The sequence below is a fragment of the Rhinopithecus bieti genome, unplaced genomic scaffold (assembly GCF_001698545.2).
Source record: "Rhinopithecus bieti isolate Rb0 unplaced genomic scaffold, ASM169854v2 scaffold_64265, whole genome shotgun sequence".
Lineage (NCBI taxonomy): Eukaryota > Metazoa > Chordata > Mammalia > Primates > Cercopithecidae > Rhinopithecus > Rhinopithecus bieti.
The window spans coordinates 48,972-65,133 of NW_016827299.1; the positions used below are offsets into that span (position 1 = coordinate 48,972).

At 36.2% G+C, this 16,162-nt stretch overlaps 1 protein-coding gene across 1 annotated transcript in view; it reads left to right on the forward strand.

Moving 5' to 3' along the window:
- LOC108523235 (dynein heavy chain 7, axonemal-like) overlaps positions 1-16,162 on the forward strand; it is a gene marked incomplete at its 5' end in the record, with an annotated part of 190,324 nt that overhangs the window by 44,079 nt on the left and 130,083 nt on the right. Inside the window, 5 exon segments of the mRNA XM_017863753.1 lie at positions 3,305-3,487; positions 3,841-4,017; positions 5,993-6,124; positions 7,472-7,696; positions 10,292-10,489. Of these exon segments, the coding sequence (XP_017719242.1) occupies positions 3,305-3,487; positions 3,841-4,017; positions 5,993-6,124; positions 7,472-7,696; positions 10,292-10,489 (915 nt within the window).

The following is a 16,162-nucleotide window of genomic DNA, read 5'->3' on the forward strand; positions in this document are numbered from 1 at the left end:
CATTCTTTGTATTTCCTGAATTTGAATGTTGGCCTGCCCTACTAGGTTGGGGAAGTTCTCCTGGATGATATCCTGAAGAGTGTTTTCCAACTTGGTTCCATTTTCCCCCTCACTTTCAGGCACACCAATCAGATGTAGATTTGATCTTTTCACGTAATCCCATATTTCTTGGAGGCTTTGTTCATTTCTTTTTCCTTTTTTTTCTCTAGACTTCTCTTCTTGCTTCATTTCATTCATTTGATCTTCAATCATTGATACTCTTTCTTCCAGTTGATTGAGTCGGTTACTGAAGCTTGTGCATTTGTCACGTATTTCTCGTGTCATGGTTTTTATCTCTGTCAGTTCGTTTATGGCCTTCTCTGCATTGATTATTCTAGTTATCCATTCTTCCATTCTTTTTTCAAGATTTTTAGTTTCTTTGCACTGGGTACGTAGTTCCTCCTTTAGCTGAGAAGTTTGATAGACTGAAGCCTTCTCCTCTCAACTCGTCAAAAGTCATTCTCCATCCAGTTTCGATCCGTTGCTGGCAATGAGCTGCGTTCCTTTGGAGGGGGAGGTGTGCTCTTATTTTTTGAATTTCCAGCTTTTCTGCCCTGATTTTTCCCTGTCTTTGTGGTTTTATCTGCCTTTGGTCTTTGATGCTGGTGACATAGTGATGGTGTTTTGGTGTGGGTGTCCTTTCTGTTTGTTAGTTTTCCTTTCTAACAGTCAGGACCCTCAGCTGTAGGTCTGTTGGAGATTGCTTGAGGTCCACTCCAGACGCTGTTTGCCTGAGTATTAGCAGTAGAGGCTGCAGAAGATAGTATATTGCTGAACAGCGAGTGCTGCTGTCTCATTCTTGCTCTGGAAGCTTCGTCTCAGGGGTGTACCCCACCGTGTGAGGTGTGAGGTGTCTGTCTGCACCTAGTAGGGGATGACTCCTAGTTAGGCTACTCAGGGGTCAGGGACCCACTTGAGCAGGCAGTCTGTCCGTTCTCAGATCTCAGCCTCCGTGCTGGGAGATCCACTGCTCTCTTCAAAGCTGTCAGACAGCTGTCAGACTCCACCCAGAGGTGGAGTCTACAGAGACAGGCAGGCCTCCTTGAGCTGTGGTGGCTCCACCCAGTTCGGGCTTCCTGGAGGCTTTGTTTACCGTCTTAAGCCTCAGCAATTGCAGGTACCCTCCCCCAGCCTCGCTGCCACCTTGCAGTTAGATCTCAGACTGCTGTGCTAGCAATGAGGGAGGCTCCGTGAGCGTGGGGCCCCCCAGGGTTGCCGTATTTTAGCAGGTTCTGCAGAGCGTGTGTTTATATGGGAGACTGCTTGCTAAAGCGGTAGTGTAGGAAATGGGGCGTAGACTCAGGACATTTAATTTGTTTATCAAATCATTTTTTTATAAGTGTTTTCTTTCTTCTGACTACCATGTATTTTAAACTTGATGCTGTCTACCCACTTAAGGACCTAGCAGAGCATGACTCATGAGTCAGGTAATAATGGATAAAATGTGAAATCTCAGCTCTGTTGTTATTGCTGGAAAGACCTTAGGCAATGAGCGACATAAGAACTGACTCTCATGCAGCAGAGATCTTGCCCAAAGTCAAGTGTTGGTAGTAATTTCAAGGATAAAAGAAATTGTGGGCACAGGTGAAGCAGACAGAGGTATGGAACCCTTGATGTGGCTTCTTAGGTCCTCTCTTGCCACAGTGGAGGCACTCTGGCTAAGAATAAGAGATGAAGTCACTAGATAATATATGCAGTTACATTATTTACACAGAAATAATCATGACATACCTCTATTTTATACTTACAGCTTACATTACATTTTTCAGGAAGCTAGGTCCCACAAATACTGAGTCTCAGGGAGTTTAAGTACTTCACCTGAAGTCCACAGCTCATAAGCAGTAGAGTCAAATGAGAAGTGAGGTCCTTGAGACTGTGAAGCCCAAGGTCTCGCCATTGCACGGTAGTGTTTCCCAAAGTGATGCATAACAGGCATGGGAAGCCCACAGCAGAAGAGCAAGTTGATCTCAGGATGATCACCGAGCTGTGGCTGTTCCTTGCTTCCTTCCTGAACACAGCTAGAACTAGCCTCTGAGTGTGGGTGTGGGGTGGCTTGAGCCTGAGACAGACCCATTGTCTTATAGATGAATGCAGTTGGCTGCAGGGACTGAGAATGTGCTAAGGTTTCAAATCCTTCACCACTTCAACTTGAACTCATATTTGCTGAAGAAAAAGCAAGGAATCATTGGTGTACACAAAAAAGCTTGAATTATAAGGATCTGAAAAGGAGAATCCATCTTTGTATACTCTGGCTAATACCTGACTACTCTTTCATATCTGTTGAGCATTTACTATATTCTGGACAATGTGTAAATATTTTCCTACTTATCACATCATTGTAGGACTGTGAATGTTATATTGGTTGTAATTTTCTATACCATCAGGAGAGAGTTCAGCCCAAGGGGAGTGTGTACACATGTATGCATGTGTGTGAATTCATTCAGTGAAGGGGATAAGAAATTTGGTTTAGCACACAAGGGCAATTAATTTGCATAAACATGAAACTATATAGCGTCAGATAATCTGAATAATTTTGTTTTTCCTGACAGTTATATATTTTTTACTTATATTACTTTCTAAAACATGTTAATATATTTGAGTTCAGAAACATTGATCAAGGGCCAGGTGCAGTGGCTCATGCCTGTAATCCCAGTACTTTGGGGGACCAAGGCAGTTGGAGCTCAGGAGTTCAAGACCAGCCTGGGCAACGTAGTGAAACCCCACAAGAAATACAAAATTGAGCTGGGTGTGGTGGTGCGCACTTGTGGTCCTAGGTATTTGGGAGCTGAGGTGGGAGGATTGCTTGAGCCTGGGAGACAGAAACTGCAATGAGCCACGATCACGCCACTTGGCTCTCCAGCCTAGGCAACAGAGTGAGACCCTGAAAAATTTTTTTTAAATAAAAAATTTAAAAAAAAAATAAAGACAGGGAAAGGAAAGGATAAAAGAAAGAAAAAGAAAAGAAAGAGAAAGGAAGGAAGGAAGAGACTGAAAAAGATTGACTCCTAAGGAAAGATGACATATTTTTGTCTTGTCCATGGCATATATAGTATAGGCTTCTTTAGTGATACATATTATATACATGTGTGTGTGCACATACACACACACATGCATAGTAATCTTTATTCAAAAAGTGCCTTTACATTTTCATGATGAAATTAATCCTAGTACTTATATTTTAAAATTTTGAAATAATGTTATTGGACTGTTTCCTTATATTATCATCATTATATTTTTGCCCTCTGTTCACATGTGCATGAAACAGACTCCAGATAGGAAATGGTTAATTTTTGATGGCCCAGTAGATGCAGTGTGGATTGAGAATATGAACACTGTGTTGGATGACAACAAGAAGCTCTGTCTCATGAGTGGGGAGATTATTCAAATGTCACCACAAATGAATCTAATTTTTGAGCCAATGGATTTAGAAGTTGCTTCCCCTGCAACTGTAAGTTCTCTGTTTTGACATCTTTTTATAAATTATAAGATATTATGAATGCATGTATTTGCTTAGTACCTTTGACTTTAAACAAAAAATATTAACAGAATTTCTTTTAAGAGCAATCTTTGATTCTCAAAGTACAGATATATCTGTTGACATACCTTGACAAATTTAGTGGTCAGGATGTTTTCCTCTTGGTTTAGGACTATTTGGTAAAGTTAGACACAAAAATCGAGATCATGAAATAATATAAGCTTTCCCCCCCCCAAGACTTTGCTGAAGATTATAAGAAACAGAGGTGCCAAATCGTATTTATTTTATAAGCATTCCCTTGATTGTAACCACTTATGGCTTTCCAGGTTTCCAGGTGTGGCATGATTTACATGGAGCCTCACATGTTAGGCTGGAGACCACTGATGTTATCTTGGGTGAATATGTTACCTGCGTCAGTCAGTGTTATTCAAAAGGAATTTATAATGAGCTTATTTGACAGAATGGTCCCTGTTTCGATTGAATTTATTAGAAAGCATACAAAGGTAAGAGAAATGAGAATTTTAAGATTAAAAAATAAATGGAAAATTCAAATTAGACTTACATATCAATTTTAATGTCTGTTTTATTATCAACTAAGATATTAAATCAAAACATTTTCTGATTAAGTTAAAATTTTAATTAGAATTCATACAATTCACTAAAATATTTCAAATGAGGTATATTGGTGCTACTCTTTTCTCTCTCTCTAAAAAAAGAGAACTCAAAGGCCCACATAACAATGTCAAAATGTTTTTTCTTTTTTCTGATGGGCTATTGCATTTTAAATAATTTCCATTATTACAATAGTCTTTATTATCCAAAGTTCCTAAAATAAGCCAGTCAGTCCATGGTAGAAGGACAGGAAAGAAGTCCTAAAGTAGGCAAATTCATTTTTCTTTCTTTCAATACACACTGGGAAGGGGAAGGAAAGGGAGGGGGGATGGTGGAAGGGAGGGGGGATGGTAGAAGGGAGGAAAATGACAAGGAAATGGGAGTCTCCTGCCTCTGAGGGTTGAACTCTCTCCAGGTGGAAATTATAGAGCAAGAATGTTTAATTTCTGCTTTGGAAGATGCTGACCAAAGGTCTTTTAGAATGACTTTGGCCCAGGAACAAATGTAGGGAAATAGGGTTGATAGTTCTCTTGCTGTTGAAGATATAACAAAAAGTTTTGAAGCAAAAGTTTAGCTCAAGGAACAGATTTGGAAAACGGAGTTTAAAACCACGTTAATATAGATTACCTAAAGAAAAATTCCAGAGAAAAAAAGAAGAGAGCAAGGGATAGAATCACAGGTACATCAGTGATTTAGACAAGAGAGAGGAAAGAGGGAAGAACATCTGAAGAAAGTGATGTGTCTTCCATACTGCTTTCAAGAAGTTTGGCTGTGACTGAAATATGTTATAGATATGAAGTAATCGTGTTTCAAAAACAATTAAACATGTATGAACTGAGGTCATAATAAAATAAGCTTCAGGGCCTTTATGACTTTTATTCTGGCATTGTCAGAGAATTTAGATAATACAAATAATAAACAAATTTTCTATATAACTGAAACATCCTTTCTATAGGAAAGCATGAAACTTATAATGCAAGCTTTTAAAAATGTACTGTGCACTTCTGTTATCTCTTGAAGAAATTATGAATGCCTGTTATTTACTATGTAGTAATAATTATCTGTTTTATTTGTAATGATAACTATTTGTATTTTAGTGTTGCATCAGTAATACTTAGTCCCACACTTAGAAACTCAGCTGTCATTTCTGATGTTTCCAATGAGGTGGCAGTTGAACATGAAGTCACCAGCTTCTAATCTTCAGGGAGTCTGTTTCAGAGAGTTAACTTTTACTTGTTAATCACCAAACACTGTGACTTTGGCAATTGGAAGAGAGCTGCGTGGGGAGAAGACAAACGCCTATGAGAACTTGCTATATGCTGCATGGTTCTAGGAGCATTACACGTTATTTCATTTATTTTATAAACTGTCATGGTGACAAGCAAAAAAGTAAAGTGCATGACAATTTCAGCACTCCAGCAAGGTTTTTGAGGGTTCCAAGACTTGGAATTGTATTTCATAGTGATGAGTTTACTATGAGTATTGCTGTGGCTTATAAATATGCTCTAAAATTGATTTTACTTATTAAACATTTTAGATATACAAATTAACTGCCTTCTATGAAATTTTTTTAGTGTTTTTATTTATAAAATTAATATACCATGGAATCCATATCTTAAATTAACTACACATGTAACAGCAATTTTTTAAAATTTGAGAATCAATATGAAAGGTTAAAGAGTGCACACTACCTAAATGTAACATCCAGTTCTCCCAAGTGAATTGTAATAATAGTACCTACTCATAGATAGTATGAATTTAAAATTATTGCTGTTAAAATTAAATGAGCTTAGTAAATATTAGCTGGGGATAGTTTAGCTAGTACCTATTTTAAATTGTTTAGACTTTTTCTTACTGACTTTTCAGGAATTATCTCCTACTTCCGATACAAACTTGGTCCGATCCTTAATGAATCTAATAGACTGTTTTATGGATGATTTTGCTGATGAAGTCAAACTAAAGGAGAGAAGTGATCGAGAAACTTACTCTTTGCTTGAGGTAAGGTCCATTGCCTTCTGTATCCTGCTACAGAAAGACAGGTATCTACTGCTTTCCCCAAAGCTTCCTAATTTATGAAACTCATTTTGCCCCTGAAGTTGGAGACTAGTCGACGGGCAGTAGCTGAAGAGTGAGCAAAGAGCCAGGCCCCAGATTCTGAGTGCTGGTGGGGAAGCTTCTTGACTGGCAGTCATGGTACATCATGAGGTTTGGGCGGAGCCCACGGATCACCTCAGATCTACTACTGAAATCTCAAGTCGTTTGACCAGTCTTAGAAATGATCCATTCCCAAAATGTCAGTGACCATTTTGGCAACGAGATTTACCTCCTTTCCAAATTAAAATAATTTATTGCTTTTTTTCCCTTGATTTTTCTTCCTTTTTTCATGAGATATAAATTATTTGTATACATATGTGTGTGTGTATATATAAATATATATTTGGATTAAGGAAAGCAAGAAAATATATGGGTAATCAATAAACCAATTTTTTAAATGGGAATAAAAATATCAGTAGACTTTGGATTTTTTAATGAAAATATTACTGCACTACTCATGGTAGCACTTCTACCGTGGTCACTATGGTACTTGCTTAACTTACATGTTTTGAAATAAATTAGGTTTTAACTTAGTGTTGAATGGTTTCTGGAGAGAAATTCTGTGAGTAAACTAGGAGTAGGTGAATAGGGTTGAAGTAGAGTCCAGAATTTTCATGAGCATAGTCCAGAATCTCTTGGCTTTGTGTTTAATAAAAGACCTTGTTTTAAAACAAGCAAACAGGCTTCCTACCTTATTGGTGGGTCTTGTCTTCTACCCTGTTTCCTCTTTTTGAGTCTGGAAAGAAGAAAGCTAGTATCTTTTGCTTGCAGAATTGCAATTCTAGTTTAGACACTTAATGCTCAGATATTACAAATAAAATAATTTAAATTTGTTCTACTTAAAGTAAACCCACCATATCAAATTTTAAATAGAAAATGGATAGGTACGTTATTTGCTTTATTAAAGTGTGCCTTAATACCTTAATAGTAAGTTATTTCTATGTTCCTTTTAATATCAAGCTGCTGTCATGTGTTGAAAATATGAGATTTACTAGATTAATCATTCTGAAGTTTCACTATGGCCAGAATGTATTCTTTGTTTTGTATTATCTTCTCTAAGGTTTTATAAGACATGCGATTTGATTTTTTAAAACCCTTATGATTACAAAATCCTGAGATGACCTACTAATATATTTGAGCTTATGTGTTTCCTTTCAGAGATACTAATCTGGCTGATCTGATATGTAAGCTTCAAGGACAGATTAAAATTATTCTTTAATTGTTCTTAATCTTCTCATCTCTCCAATGCAGGGCATTTTTCTGTTTTCATTGATCTGGTCCATTGGTGCTTCTTGTACAGATGATGATCGGTTGAAATTTAATAAGATTCTTCGAGAACTTATGGAAGGTCCAATTTCAGATCGAACTCGAAATACGTTTAAATTACAGAGTGGTACTGAGCAAACATCCTCAAAGGCACTAACGGTCACATTTCCTGAAAAAGGAACAATTTATGATTATCAATTTGTCACTGAGGTAAGAGTTCTGAAGCAAGATTTGCAGCTGCTAGCCTGGCAGAGTCCCCTCTCCGACACACAGCATATAATGACTCTGTGGCCACCTTTGTCATCACAGTTTACCTTAAGAGACAGCATAGAATAGAGGAAGATGCACTGGCTTGAAGTCAGACAGCTCTAGGTTTGAGTCCTAGTAAAGTCACTTTCTTTCTGGATAGCCATGGACTAGTTGATTTCTCTGAACACAGTTCTTTCCAATGATACTATGAGATAATAATATCTAATGGACCAGTTGCACTCATTAAATAGAATCACAGCAGGCACATACTGTTTAAGGATGGCTGTTAGAGGTTCATGGTGCATGTTAGTATACTAGGCACTAAGAAGTCCTGTAGGAATCCAGCTGGTGTAATCTTAATTCAGTGCTTTCCAAACGGATTGGAAAATAAAACTTAGGTGGTGGTTGTTTTTGTATAACAAATCCCACAAGTATTGTACTGAGGACCAAGTTTAGGAATATATATTATTTAAATATATACAGATTTAAGTAAAATTGGGATCATACCACATTCCCAATGGGCAGCTTTATATCCTTCTTGTTTTCTTAATAATGAGAAAAGCTTTCCATTTCACTAATGTTTCTTCAGTAAACTTGCTTTCTAAAGTCAATTTCCTACCCTTGGACATTGGACTGTTTTTGTTGTTTTTAGATTCTCACTTTTATAAGTACTACTTTGGTAAATATTCTTAGATACAAGTCATTGGGTACATATCTGATTATAGCCTTAAGATAAATTTCTAGAAAAGGCATTACTGTATTGCTTTTTGAATTTTTATGGTTCTTGCAATGTATTGCTACGTCACCCCAGAAGGCGAGACTGTGCCCAACACATATTTTTTACTTTATTTAATATCAAATTACTGATAATACCCTGCATTTTCAGGGTAGTTTACAAAGTTTTCTGCAATTATTTCCATTTCATTTTCCAACACCTTGGTGAGGTGGGAAGGATAAGATTATTTTGCAAGTTTTGCCATTGAGGAAATGGGGCTCAGAGATTTAAGTTTTAATGTGATTGTCCCAGGATCACACAACCTCTAAATAACAGTACATTTCTGGGTTTCTGATTCTCTTTTTTTTTTTTTTTTTTGAGACTGAGTCTCACTCTGTCGCCCAGGCTGGAGTGCAGTGGCGCGATCTCGGCTCACTGCAAGCGCCGCCTCCTGGGTTCACGCCATTCTCCTGCCTCAGCCTCCTGAGTAGCTGAGACTACAGGCGCCCGCCACCATGCCCAGCTAATTTTTTGTATTTTTAGTAGAGACGGGGTTTCACCATGTTAGCCAGGATGGTCTTGATCTCCTGACCTCATGATCCACCCACCTGGGCCTCCCAAAGTGCTGGGATTACAGGCCTGAGCCACTGTGCCCGGTCAGGTTTTCTGATTCTTAATGGTTTCTTTCCTATATGGTATCAAAAGGCACATGTTTGAAAAGATTAGCAAGAATTTGGGAAAGGCATTATTTTCTTCATTGGTTCTAGAAATATTTCTTTACAATGCAATTTTCAGACTGATGTGAATTTAACACCCCCCCAAAAAAAATTCTCTGCTGTACGCACAACCGTCTACCTGAAGATGCAAGAATGAATAAAGCACAGTGCTGCCCTCAGTGAGTTCATAACCTCTTCAGATGACAGTCATGTGCCATTCTGGCCCAATGAGTGCCATGCATCAAAGCTCGGGCCCAGGGAAGTGGCGGGGGCGGGGGACCAGCAGGTGCCTCAGTGAGGCCTGGTTGTGAAGGAGGATGGGTCCGAATTCTGATGTACTTTGAATGACCAAGAATTTAGATTGTATTCTGCAAGAAGGGTAGCAGTGTTTTTCTAAGAAGACAGGGTTAACATGATATTTTTGAATGTTTTTGTTATAAACACAGTCATAGCAAATTAAAATTTTAGTTCTCAAGCTAATTGGATGCAAAGATATGGCATAATGTTAACTCATAATAATAATCTCATATAAAGAAATCTTGCTCTTCTAGAGATCTGTTACACGGCAATGTGAACATAGTTAACACTATTGAACTGTTCACTTAAAAATGGTTAAGGGTAAATTTTATGTATTTTTTTACTGTACATTTTTTAAAAGAAATTTTGCCTGCAATGATAAACTAATGTTATAAATACTGTTATGAAAGGCAAGCAATATGCAGCGTATCTTCTAGGGAGAAAAAATTCTATACTGGTTAACATTTATTGAATGAAATTCTTTACTCTTTACTCTTTAGCTCATTGGTTAGTTTAATTTTCTCAATACCATTAAATAATCTAACATTTGGCCGCAATAGTTGATCATTGGGTTGGCATAAGCAGTGGTTTCAGAACATCAAAAAACCACAGCATTGCCATTTCATTTGTATTCATGTAAAAGCTAGTTTCTCCTTAATTTATACATACAATTTAAACTTCAAACTGAGTGTTAAGTGTCTTAAAGGATAAAACAAATGTATACGTATTGGGGTTTGTTGGTCTTAGTCTTCTCTACAATGGCACAGGAGTATAGAGCTTTTTAAAGTATTTTATAACATTCATTACTTGGTTGTTTATTATAAACAGGGAATAGGAAAATGGGAACCATGGATAAAGAAATTGAAAGATGCTCCTCCAATTCCTAAAGATGTAATGTTTAATGAAATCATTGTGCCAACTCTGGACACAATTCGATACTCTGCATTAATGGAATTGCTGACCACCCATCAAAAACCTTCAATATTTGTAGGACCAACAGGAACTGGGAAAAGTGTTTACATTATTGTAAGTACCGCAGAAATCTACGTATTAAACTGTGCACAATCTTCCTACAAATGTTAGTTTTTGAAATAGTAGACAAATAATATTTTTAAAATACTCAAGTACTTTGATGTTTGAACTGCAGACAATTTTTGAAAAATTGCCTATTTTATTCTTTATTTTAGCCAAAAGACCAAGAAGTGATAATTGCCTGTTTATTTTTGAAAGTTGATTAATGATATGATGCCATTTTATACCATTAAATTGTTGTCCCATTTATTTTGGTATTTTAATAAGAATTGCTTGTTCCACATGAGAATTTCATACCTCTTGAAAAGTGTGTTTTAGTTACACTTGATATCTTCTAAGTTATTTTATATCTGAAGGATTATTATGTAGTAACAAGACTGATTTTCCTTAATGATGTCTGGAATTGTTGTCTGTTAGTTAAGATAATGCTAGATGCTGTAATAGAAAATGCCGCAGTCTCAGTAGCTTTATGCAGCCTGTGAAGGAGAGTGAAGATACTTTTGAGGGCTCCTCTTTGATTGTAGGTTCCAGTTAATTCACATTCTCCCACAGTACCTGTTTCTAGTTCTTTACTGACTTTAACATTACATCTTACAATCTTTCTGAAATGTATTTGGCAATATAGTTACATAGCCATCCTAGTGTTTATTGAATAATCTCTTTCATAAAAGATTGGAATGACATCTCTCATAAACTAAATGCTTGCATGTATGGGAGTAAATCAAGGAGTGTTTTTGGCCTGGATTAAAAAAAAAAAAACTGAAAAATACTAGAAGTGTACAGAAAGCTGAGAGATTTATCTAAGATATCACCACGGGTCAGGGAATGGAGGCTTAACATGATTGAAGGCAGTGGTTAGAGAAAAATACAAGCCTTTTGTCATTTATACATTCATCAATTTCAGCCCAGGCAATAAAGTGCATAGGCATAAAAACATTACTTTTCACAAACTTCGGAACTTAATTTTGTAATCTGCTTTTAAAACTAATATTGTAAATATTTTTCAATTTCATTATTCTTCTACAAGATGATTTTAAGGGTATTGTAGTATTTGATTCTATAATTTTATAATAATTGATTCAAATCCCCAATTTTCCTAACATTTTGCTTTAGAAATAAGATTGCAGGCCAGGCACGGTGGCTCACGCCTGTAATCCCAGCACTTTGGGAGGCCGAGGCAGGGGGATCACGTTAGGAGATCGAGGCCATCCTGGCTAACATGGTGAAACCCTGTCTCTCCTAAAAATACAAAAACAAACAAAAAAAGTAGCTGGGCATGGTGGCAGGCGCCTGTAGTCCCAGCTACTCGGGAGGCTGAGGCAGGAGAATCACTTGAACCTGGCAGGTGGAGCTTGCAGTCAGCCAAGATCGCGCCACCGCACTCCAGCCTGGGCAACAGTGTGAGACTCTGTCTCAAAAAAAATTAAAAAAAAGAAAGAAAGAAGATTGCAATTAACATTTTTATAGCTAAGTCTTTGTTCTTATCTTTGCTTATTTGTTTAGGAAAATATCCTAAGATTCCTGGACATGGAATTGTTAATTTTTTGATGAATATTAAGTTGTTCCTCATAAAGGTTATTGTCCGCCATGCCCTTCAGGGGGATTTCATTGCCCCAATTAATTGTTAGTTGTATTGTAAATGATACAGATATACAGCTAAAGTCTCTGAAATTTATTCTTCTGTGAAAGAAAATATTTTAAAACAATGCTACATAATTTTAATTTCCCTATAGTAATTTCATTAAGAATTTATTTATATAAGCTGCTTCATAAAATTTTGTACATATATTTCATCTGGTTGAAAGAATTAAACATAAAATTTACAATTTAAAGTGATTTTCTCTTCAAATTATTGCATGTCTACTTATATTTTAAATAAATGATGAAAAAAAGTAGTATTCTAATTAAAGATTACCTAAAAACATAAGTTAAAACAACACTTTACAACAAAAAAGCCTAAGGATTTTTTCTAAAGTCTATAATATTTTTCTAAATTCAGTTTTAAATTATCAATACTATGAATGACAGTATCCATTGACCTCCTTCCCCTACCCAGTTAATGAGGAATAGTGAAATATTGCTATTTATCACCAATACCTTTCACCATCTTCTGGTAAGACAGAGATGTTTTAAAACCTCAGTTTATTTTTGCCAAATTATTTTTAATATTATGCAGCAACTGTTTTGGAAGTTTTTTTTAATATTAATTACTTTTGGATTTTGGTTTTAAAACTATTTATGCTTATTATGGTTAGATTTAGTTCTGTTTTTGGATGGCCTCTATGCTCACTGCCAAACTGTTCATGCCATGGCTTATGTATGTGTTGCATTCTTATTTTCATTATTTTATTTATTTTTGGGAGACAGGGTCTTGCTCTTATCCCCTAGGCTGTAATGCAGTGGCACAATCACAGCTCACTGCAGCCTTGACCTCCTGGGCTCAAGTGTTACCCCCATTTCAGCCTCCCAAGTAGCTGGGACTACGGGCATGCACCACCACACCCATATAATTTTTTTTGTAGAAGTGGGATCTTGCTATGTGGCTGAGGCTGATCTCCAATTCCTGGGCTCAAGCAGTCCTCCTGACCTGGCCTCCCAAAGTGCTGGGATTACAGGCTGGAGCCACCACACCCACCCTTTATTTTCACTCTTGTTTCATTTAGTTCATCCATCAATCCAACAAAAATTTATTGATTACCTACCATATGACTACCATTGTTAGCTAATAAAAATATGTTATAATATAGTATTTACATTGTACATCATGTAGGCAAGCAAAGTGAAATAATTTTTTAGAGTCTTAAGCAATAATTTTTAAAAACTTATATAAATTTTCTTTACTCAGACATGTCATTCCTTCATTGTAGTTGTTGCTCAGAATAGGGAGTTGTTTCTTTACATAAATAGAATAACTTGTTTTCAAACTTGAAATAATCTTGAAATAATCTATCACTTACATTATAATTATACAACATAAAAGAAATTTTAATCATAAAAGTCTCAAAAATATATTCCTACTTTTATTCTAAACTTCCCCATTCCCGGTTTTTGCTATTCTCACTGGCAATCACAGGTAAGAACACAAAGTCTTCAAAGATTTTAAAGAGCTTCCATTTTAGAATGTGCTCATTCTATGAAAAGGAAAACAATTTTAAATTTAAAAAGGTAGCCCCTGCTGGGCTGATGGGAGGATTAAAAGTTAGCCTTCCTCCAGAATCTCTGACCAGCTTGTTACCCTACGTCTTCCTTATTTTCTCTATTTGTTCTGCCTCCTGGTTCTCCTGGCATGTGTGCTAAATGTAATCATTAATGAGAACATCATAAGTCCTTCTTAAAATATGTGTTGCCTTGATGAATAGATTAATATTCCAAAGTATGCTTTCAAAATTTCCATTAGCCTAATTATGGTAATGTTTAGTATATAATCACATCATGAAAAGAGGACTTGCTTGAGGTATTTTACCATTTGATATTTTGGGTTAATAATTTAGTATCTTAATTATAAAGCTGAACGCTGCAAGCATTTAATGCAAGTAAAGTTTAGAACGGCAAAAAACTTCACTATTTCCCTTCCTTTACTCATACGTCCATGTGATAGATATTACTGTTCATTAAGAAAATATGTGATTTACTTAGNTTAAATAAATGATGAAAAAAAGTAGTATTCTAATTAAAGATTACCTACATAAGTTAAAACAACACTTTACAACAAAAAAGCCTAAGGATTTTTTCTAAAGTCTATAATATTTTCTAAATTCAGTTTTAAATTATCAATACTATGAATGACAGTATCCATTGACCTCCTTCCCCTACCCAGTTAATGAGGAATAGTGAAATATTGCTATTTATCACCAATACCTTTCACCATCTTCTGGTAAGACAGAGATGTTTTAAAACCTCAGTTTATTTTGCCAAATTATTTTAATATTATGCAGCAACTGTTTTGGAAGTTTTTTTTAATATTAATTACTTTTGGATTTTGGTTTTAAAACTATTTATGCTTATTATGGTTAGATTTAGTTCTGTTTTGGATGGCCTCTATGCTCACTGCCAAACTGTTCATGCCATGGCTTATGTATGTGTTGCATTCTTATTTTCATTATTTTATTTATTTTGGGAGACAGGGTCTTGCTCTTATCCCCTAGGCTGTAATGCAGTGGCACAATCACAGCTCACTGCAGCCTTGACCTCCTGGGCTCAAGTGTTACCCCATTTCAGCCTCCCAAGTAGCTGGGACTACGGGCATGCACCACCACACCCATATAATTTTTTTTGTAGAAGTGGGATCTTGCTATGTGGCTGAGGCTGATCTCCAATTCCTGGGCTCAAGCAGTCCTCCTGACCTGGCCTCCCAAAGTGCTGGGATTACAGGCTGGAGCCACCACACCCACCCTTTATTTTCACTCTTGTTTCATTTAGTTCATCCATCAATCCAACAAAATTTATTGATTACCTACCATATGACTACCATTGTTAGCTAATAAAATATGTTATAATATAGTATTTACATTGTACATCATGTAGGCAAGCAAAGTGAAATAATTTTTTAGAGTCTTAAGCAATAATTTTAAAACTTATATAAATTTTCTTTACTCAGACATGTCATTCCTTCATTGTAGTTGTTGCTCAGAATAGGGAGTTGTTTCTTTACATAAATAGAATAACTTGTTTTCAAACTTGAAATAATCTTGAAATAATCTATCACTTACATTATAATTATACAACATAAAAGAAATTTTAATCATAAAAGTCTCAAAATATATTCCTACTTTTATTCTAAACTTCCCCATTCCCGGTTTTGCTATTCTCACTGGCAATCACAGGTAAGAACACAAAGTCTTCAAAGATTTTAAAGAGCTTCCATTTTAGAATGTGCTCATTCTATGAAAAGGAAAACAATTTTAAATTTAAAAGGTAGCCCCTGCTGGGCTGATGGGAGGATTAAAAGTTAGCCTTCCTCCAGAATCTCTGACCAGCTTGTTACCCTACGTCTTCCTTATTTTCTCTATTTGTTCTGCCTCCTGGTTCTCCTGGCATGTGTGCTAAATGTAATCATTAATGAGAACATCATAAGTCCTTCTTAAAATATGTGTTGCCTTGATGAATAGATTAATATTCCAAAGTATGCTTTCAAAATTTCCATTAGCCTAATTATGGTAATGTTTAGTATATAATCACATCATGAAAAGAGGACTTGCTTGAGGTATTTTACCATTTGATATTTTGGGTTAATAATTTAGTATCTTAATTATAAAGCTGAACGCTGCAAGCATTTAATGCAAGTAAAGTTTAGAACGGCAAAAAACTTCACTATTTCCCTTCCTTTACTCATACGTCCATGTGATAGATATTACTGTTCATTAAGAAAATATGTGATTTACTTAGTATTTTTTCTAATAAATTGGCCCTTAATTGGCAAGGGATTGTGCCCTATACAGAACTCTTAAGGGAGAGAAGGGGAAGAAAGAGTGAGGAGAGGCAATTTTATTTTGAAGAGCTCCTCAGGGAATTCTGGTATGTCTCGTCCCTGGCATACATCTTGATTAAGAACCATTGTAATTCCACCTGCTTCCCAGTGAATTCCATTTTGAAAATACAGTTATGGGCCGGGCGCGGTGGCTCAAGCCTGTAATCCCAGCACTTTGGGAGGCCGAGGCGGGCGGATCA